This window comes from Zonotrichia albicollis, chromosome 1 (assembly GCF_047830755.1).
Source record: "Zonotrichia albicollis isolate bZonAlb1 chromosome 1, bZonAlb1.hap1, whole genome shotgun sequence".
Taxonomy (NCBI): domain Eukaryota; kingdom Metazoa; phylum Chordata; class Aves; order Passeriformes; family Passerellidae; genus Zonotrichia; species Zonotrichia albicollis.
In genome coordinates, this window is record NC_133819.1 from 130486212 (window position 1) to 130494282 (window position 8071).

Here is an 8071-nt window from a genome sequence, read left to right on the forward strand (position 1 = left end):
ACAGGGCTCAAGCTGCAGGCAGCAGGACCCTGCCTGCAGGCAGCCCAGAGCCTGTGCAGGCTCTGCTGGGTACAGCAGACTGCCTGGCCCCAGGGCACTGTCTGGCCAGTGGTTACTGACCTATTTACTGCTGCTCCCTCCCTGCCTGCAGCAATCCTCTGCTATGTCAGGACTTGCTTTTCCTCTGCTTTCCAGATGAAGCAAGCACATAAATGGCTGAATAGTGCTATAGCACAAGCATTGCTCCTGCTCCTTTAGTAGCTGCTCTGAAGAGTAAACAGTGAGTGCTTCCATCCTCCAGGTTGTTTTGGTGCTTTAATCCGATATGAAGCGTCATCCTCTGTGCACACTTTGCATACCTCTCCTAGAAGAAACCTACCATATTGTCATGGAGTCAGCTGCACCACATTTGAAATCTCCTGCTAGCTGGGCACCCAGGCCAGACTGGATGGCTTAGAGTTCATGTAGGTCAGTCCCTTGGGCTGTTTTTAAATATTGAGGTGAGGATTACATTACACTGGTGCACTACCATCCATAAATCTCTCTGGGTGCCAGCCCAGGATTTCAAGCTGAGTGTCTGGCTCTCCAGGCACACCAAGCAGCCGAGAATGGGAGGGCACATGGTCAGACAAGGTGGGATTTTGACACTTTCCCCCAGATGATTGAGTTTTCCTCTTAGCTCTGTGTCCTGGTCATGTAAATATCTGTGTGTTTCTCCAAGGGTGCTAACTGTGTAGGTGTTCACAGTAATGGTGAAATTCTGCTGTGTGCTGATGTTGTCCAGAGGATTTCATGGGAATGCAAAGTGCTCAAGACATGGCATGAGTGGGCTCAAAGTGCTGGAATTTAAATTTATTCACATATTTTCAATGTCCTGGAGCCTTACTGAATTTGGAGTCAGTAAAACCTCAGCAAGGCTGCATGACTTTTAGCTGCTACAATCAGCTGTTACTACCTGCTACAATGCTGGTTTTCTTTTCTTCTGCTGCCTTGCTACCAAAAGATGCTCAAAGATTTTAATTATTTATTTGCATGAGGTCCTTATGCCCAATTTGTTCTCCACATCTCCTACTGCAGTCATCTCTTTTGCATTCTGCAGATTCTGCTCATATTTAAACATTTCTAGCAAGTTTCCAGAGGAGAGGGAAAAGCCAAGACACAAAGCAATGGTGGTCACAGCTTGGCATTTCTGTTACAGCTGGCCGAGCAGGAGGCAATGGCTCTGAAGCACCTTGGAGTTGTTCTGAGTGGCTGTGCTCAGGTCTGAGTGTCTTCAGTGCACCTTGCTGTGACCCCAGCCTCTCCACTTCCCCATCCCTCTTCTGCTCTGCCAGAGGACATAGCCTTCCCTCGCTGCTGGGCTCTGCAGAGTCTGTCCCAGTGGCTGCCCAAAGCTGGGCTCCAGTGCCGTGCCATAGCTGGTGTCAGGCTGCTCGTCCCTGGGTGTGACAAACTCTGCCAGGTCCCTCTGCCTCCCCACTGACTTCTGCTCACACTCTCCTGGAGGTGCCTCCTGGGCCACAGCCCAGCTGCCCTGGGTGGCGTTCCAGGCTCTGTGGCGGCAGGAGCAGGGCCCTGTGTCCCACAGGCACGGGCAGGCGGGGGCTGGGGCCGCCCCGGGGCCGGGCCGCGGGAGGGGCCAGGCCCGGCTGCTGGGGCTGCCGCGGGCCCTGCTCCTCCCTTCGAGACCCCGGACCCTCCAGGGCTTTGGGGCCCAGACCTCGGCAGAGAGGATTTTGTTTTCTCTTTTGAAGTGTTGTGAAGTGCCACATGCACTCGTGTGACTGTGAGGCAGAGCCCTGGAAGCTCTCCCTTTTGCAGGCTTTTCTGCAAAAAAACCCCAAACCCAAACAAGCAAAAGAGAGGAGGCTGTATTTTATTTTTATAGCAAGTTAAAACCTGTTCTAGTGAGGTGTGGGTGCTGATGATTTTTAGTTTTCAGATTTTTTTAATTCTGTCATTGTTGTCACTGGCAGGCCTTTAAAGACTCTGTGTAACACCCCAAGATAGGGACCAGCACAAGCAACCAGAGAGTGCAGGAGAGACCTGCTGTTATTTATAATTGATGTTGAAATTGAGAAACACAATTGCATGGAGAGCATTTCACACCACATAGCAGGGCAATTGAAAGGATAACCTCCAGGACAGCAAAACTTGTTTCATGTAGAGTGGGGTTTCAAGAGAAGAAGCAAACCCTCACACATCACTTGTCAAAAGAAAGGCCTGACCTACAGCAATTGGAGGGCACAAATGGGATGGCAGAGGGAATTAGAAAACAGACAGAGAAGGAAAACTTCCTTTTCATTCCAGAGACCAGGGAAAGGACCTGTAGGGTTAAAGAGGACAACCAAGGGCCAGTGTCCCATGCTTGTGGAGGTGGCAGCTTCACGAGAGTCATGCCAAGCGTGCTGGAAGGATCAGCTTACTCCTCACCTAAATTCAGTGCAGGGTTATTAATGAGGTGGCAAATGCAGAGTCCAGAATGACAACAAATCTATGGAGTCTTTGGAACAAAGGCAGAGTTGAAAACATGGGTCCTGCTCTCTCTTATAAACTCTTAGGGCTTTCTCCAGGGGAGATGACAGAAAACAGGCTTGGAAAATTTACCTAAGAGACTAAGATGCCAAACAGCTCAGCAAGGACAATGGTTAAATTTAACTTTAAGCACAAACACGATGGATGGATGAAGCTTCTCACCTCATGAGGAGGTGCAGTGGAGGGCACCCACCTGGCTGGGGTGATGCCCAAAGCCTGGCCATGCTGCTGCTTGAGGACGAGGACAGGAGGTGTGAGGAGTGGAGCTGGCCCCTGTGACAGGCATTTAATTTAGTCCTTGGCAGAAAGAGCCCTGCCAAGTAGGCACTGCCCACTGGGAGCAGCAGCCCCCTGCCCGAGCAGTGCTGCGCTCTCAGGAGCAGTGGGCACCGAGGCACTGGGGGAGAGGAAAGATGGGATCTTTTCACCTCATGAAGGCACTGCTCTCCCCAGGTTTTCAATAGCAGGGAGAGAAACAACAGTTCAACACAGCCTAAACCTGTGTAGAGCACAGCAGAGCACTGCCTGGCTGCAGGAAAACCCCTAGAAATTGATGCCTGAGGAAAGGTCTGGATTTAGCATCCTCAGATGACCTCTTGTTACAAATTCCTTGGCTATTTATAAATGCCCCCCATAAGACTAGAGTTCAAGAATGCACTAACATTTAGAACTACAGAGCCAATTCACCCTCTCTGATATCTTCCTCGTGCTAGGGAATTCAGAGAGAGTATCTGCTGCATGAGGATGGTCAAGATTGGCCCCAAAAATAATTTGTTGCAACAACATGCTGAAGAATACATGAACCACTGAAGCCCCTGTTGGGCTGATAACTGTGGCAGACAGGATGCTGAAGGAAATGAAAGTGGCCTTAAACAGGAGCCTTAGCTCCATGGGGGAGAGCTGCAGAACCAAAGGTCAATACAATCCAGAGTAGAAACCTAATGTGATGGTGGTCTGTCTACAGGTGGTCTGTCCTGAGAGCTCTTGCACACCCAGGATCACAAAACAGCACTACCTCTTGTCCTCTTCACTTGTTATTAGTGTTACAGAAAAAAACACCAGCTCCAGTGTCTGCCAGCCTTATTGCTTTGTGACACCACCCTCAGTGTGTTTGCTTTGAATAGAAGAGTTGCACGGTGGTAAATTTTGAAAAATAGTATCTGCCACCTAGTGGTAAATGATTTTTTTTTTAATGGGAGATGATGTTACAGCTTGCTGGGTTAATATTGGCTTTCCAAAGGTATTTTCTCCTTGAAAACTCTCAGTATATGTTTATTATAGATTTTGGGCTAAGTTCCAAATTGTTTACAGCATGTAGGTATTAACAAAACCAAGTGACTATTTCAGTGATTTGCTTCTATTACAGAAAGGTCTCCAAGATGCTCCTAACCAGCCTAGACTAGCAACTCACAGGATGTAATATGAATTCATAATTTTCCTCAGAAAGTCATATCTGTCAATAAGTGCTCAAGAGTGAAATTTAGTTTCAGGAGCACGAGGAGCCTAATTCAGGAACAGCGTGTGAAGAGCATGTGTTAAAGGATGAGCAATGAGGATAAGAGCAGCCATAGCCAGCGCTGTGATTGCTGTGGGACTCGATGTGTTCTGCAAGTCACGGGTAGAGGGGAGGTGTTGAAATATGCTTTCCTTCTGCATGCTTAGACAGCTTCTGTAGAAATCATTACAAAGGGCAAAAGTCCTGTCACAAAGGGGTTTTGGTTTTATTACTTGGTGGGTTGCTTTGTAGGAAGCTGGTCTTTCCCAGTCCATCCCCAGTCCCTATCCCTGCTGTGTGCTCTCACTGGAGGCTCCCTTGCAGCCTCCCAGGTGAGAGGGGTGGCTTAGGTTTAACCATCCTTGGCCAACACCAGCAGGATCAAACTACCTGTGCATGGGCTTCCTTTCAGTATATTAGGAATGGCTGTAAGAATGATGAAGAGACACTTGACACCAAGGCCTGTAGCGACTGGAGAAGCAGTTTTTAAATGGAAAAAGATTAGATTTAAATGTGACATAAGGAACTTTTTTTTTATTATGATGGGGGTTAGACACTGTAACAGGTTGCCCAGAGCCCAGGTTGGATGGGTGCTTGAGCAGCCTGGAAGATGTTTCCTGGTCATGGTAGGGGCATTAGAGAAAGTCACCTTCCATAACTATTCCATGGCTGTGTGGTTCTATAGTGACCCAGCTATACACTAAGCCCAAAAAGTTTAACATTTATTAACACATGTTACTTTAAGTGGTAGCTGGATGCTGAAAGTTTCCCAGAAGCAGTTAATTTCTTGCACCACAGTTAAATCACCAAGCTGTTTATAGCCAAGCTAAACTGATTCTCAGCTGATCTGCGTGTAACATGTCTGACTGAAGGAGCTCCCTCCCACCCAGAGGACAGGAGCAGGTGGTGATGGAGCCAAGGGCCTCCCCCAGCCATGGACTCAGGGCTCTGTAACCCATCCCCTGTGATTCACCACCCTCATGAGGTGAAAGTCAGCTGTGAAAGTGAGCCTGTCTGTTTGCAGGCTGTACATAAACCACTGGCTTTGTTTTCTTCAGGTGTGAGTGTTTCCAGGGGAATATTCCCTGCTGCAGCAGTGAGTGGGTGCTTTTGGCACTGGGGACCCCTTGGATGCACTGAGACACATTGATCCAGTTGGTGTGAGGGTCCTTTAGGAGTCAGGGTCCCCACAGGTGACAGCCACCAACTGCATTTCTCAGGCAGGCTAATGGCAGGGACAGCACTCCACTCTGAAGAGTTTCAGCTGGGCAGCACACCTGCACAGCAGCAGCCCACAGGTGCTCACCCTCTCCCCTGGCAGGTTAGGGAACAGCATATTCTGTGCCAGCACAGCCTAAAACATTGAGCTCCCTGTTAGGAAAGTCTGCTGCAGGGGAGTGCATCACATGAAGAGGAGGCAGCCTTCCTCCCTCCAGCCCCAGGGGCTCATGAAGCCTGAAGCAGGTGGTGCTCACTAGGGAGATGCTGGCCCAGGTGGCTGGTAAATGCAGGTATGTTCTGTCACACTCCTTTCTGCAGTGGGAAGTAATGCTACTTCCCACAGGAGTGCATACCCAAGTGCTGAGGCTAGGGCAGCAAAATTAAAATTGCCTTCAAGCAATTATATGACAATTCTCCCCCTCTCCCAACATGAAAAATGTTTTCTTATTATTTTGGAGCCATTGATTCAGCAGGAAATGGTGTCACTCCCTCCTCAGCTGTTGAGTTCTACCCTAATCCCAACTCTTCTAAGAAAAAGCTCTCTGTCCTTCCACAGCTTTTCCCAACCAGGCACTCTGTGCAAGAACCAAGCCAAGGGAACAAAGGGTACAGCTTGATCTTTTGGGGAGAAGGCTCCACCTGTAGTAGATAGGGCCTGGCGTTCGGAAGATCTCGTGATGTTACGGGAAGACAGGGCCCCTGTTCCCTTAGATAAGAAAATTAACATAAGAATGCAGCCCCCTAAACCACATGCCAGTAATTTTCCACTTTCCCTGTAAGTTTCCATTCCCTACTAACCACAGATAGTAAAGACAGACCCTCGCCTGACGTAGAAGCCCCTTAAACTATAAAACCCCACGAGAAGAAATAATAAAGGCCTTTGACCATCCACCAAGTTAGTGTTAGCCTGTTTCTTAAGCCCGAGCGGCCCTAGAGAATGGGCCGCCGTGCTGTTTCTTGAAACCAAGTTCGCCAGCCTTGTATCAGAAAGCAACACCACCCCTCAAGGTGTTTCAAGATTTTCCTCCTAGAAATACCAAAGGCTCAAATGGAAGAGGTTGGATTGAGAGAAGTGTCCTTACAGAAATGTGACTGATCAGAAGTGGTGCCTCTCAGCCTTTAAAATCCATGAGATTGTACGCCCTGAATCCACCACCTCTAGCCCTGCCTTCAGTACCCAGCAAGTGACCAGTCATGTATGCCCAAAAATATCTGTGTTTTCCTGATGGCACTTCCCGTTTTGCCCACCAAACCCCTTCAAAATGAGGCTCATACAACCTGCTCAGTATGATGCTTTCTTTAATGGAAGAGGTAAGTGAAGCTCTGACACAGATCCAAATGTCATGAAGAGAAGGCTTGAGGCAAAGGAATGGCCTGGCTGGTTTGGTTTCCTGCTGCAGCTCAATAAGGGCAGAGGTAAGGGTAGCACTTGGGTGGTGGGCAGCACTTGGGTGGCGGGAGGCACTTGGATTCCACGGAGTATGTCACCTCCTTGTCACACACCCCTGGCGGCAGGCAGAATTCCTTCACGAACCTTTTGTAGTTACTGGTCTTTGCCAGGGGGGTGTTGCACTCCATCTTGCGCTCCGCTGACACCGTCACCTTCCCGTCCTTCACCGTCACCGTGATGTCTTTGGGGTCAAAACCCTTCACATCGATCAAAGCCAAGTTCTGACCACTGCACGAGTTCAGCATCATGCCAAGTCTTTTCGTTCTGGAATTAAAACAAGAGGTGGATCTTTACTTTCCCGTATCCCTTTCAATCTATTTCTCCAAAATGGCTCTTTCGCTCCCACCCTAGTTACCTGTATCAACCTTTGCTCCCGACAGCAATGTCAGACCTCCCTTCATCCTACCCTAAAGGCAGCCAGTGTCAGTGGAAAGCAGGCAGCTCTCTCTTACCTGTCGTTTCTCACGGCGACGCACCGTCTCCGGAAGCAGGGGCTGGGCAGGGAGCAGCAGGAGAGGACGCAGCGGTTCATGCGGGCCGTGCACAGCCTGTCCCGGAGCAGCTGCAGCCGCAGGTCCAGCAGCCTCATCTGCCTGTTGATCTGCCGCAGGTTCTGCATGCTGTCCTCCTGGAAGTAACAGTGCGCCATTGTCAGGCTGGAGGTGTGTCAGGGCAAGAGCGATCTGGAGTGCCCCGAGAGCTTCATCTGCTGCCGAGCCTGGGGCAGCGCTGCCGTTGTTGCCGCGGCCTCCCGGCGCTGCCTCACGGCTCCGCGGGCCCGGCCGCCACCGTTCCGCCGTCACTATGGCAACAACGGCCGGGCCCGCGCTCAGCCCAGGGCCTGCAGCGGCCGGCCCGGCCCGGGATGGGCACGGCAGGGACAGGCCGGGGATGGGCACGGCAGGGACATGGCAGGGATGGACAATGCAGGGACAGGCTGTGGATGGACACGGCAGGGACAGGCTATGGATGGACACGGCAGGGACAGGCCGGGGATGGAGACGGCAGGGACAGGCCGGGGATGGACATGGCAGGGACAGGCTATGGATGGACACGGCAGGGACAGGCCGGGGATGGACATGGCAGGGACAGGCTGTGGATGGACACGGCAGGGACATGGCAGGGACAGGCCGGGGATGGATACGTCAGGGACAGGCCGGGGATGGACATGGCAGAGACAGGCCAGGGATGGGCATGGCAGCAGGGACAGGCCGGGGATGGACACGGCAGGGAGAGGCCGGGGATGGGCATGGCAGCAGGGACAGGCCGGGGATGGACACGGCAGCAGGGACAGGCCGGGGATGGGCATGGCAGCAGGGACAGGCCGGGGATGGACACGGCAGGGACAGGCCGGGGATGGACACGGCAGC

At 51.2% G+C, this 8071-nt stretch overlaps 1 protein-coding gene across 1 annotated transcript; it reads right to left on the reverse strand.

The window, feature by feature from the left end:
- Positions 1-6533: 6533 nt before the first annotated feature.
- On the reverse strand, positions 6534-7522 carry ODF1 (outer dense fiber of sperm tails 1). The gene is made up of 2 exons (XM_005479456.4): positions 7154-7522; positions 6534-6965 (listed from the first exon to the last, which is right to left on the reverse strand). Exons 1-2 carry the CDS (start codon positions 7348-7350, stop codon positions 6653-6655), a joined length of 510 nt encoding a protein of 169 aa, XP_005479513.1. The 5' UTR covers positions 7351-7522; the 3' UTR covers positions 6534-6652.
- Between the last annotated feature and the right edge of the window lie 549 nt (positions 7523-8071).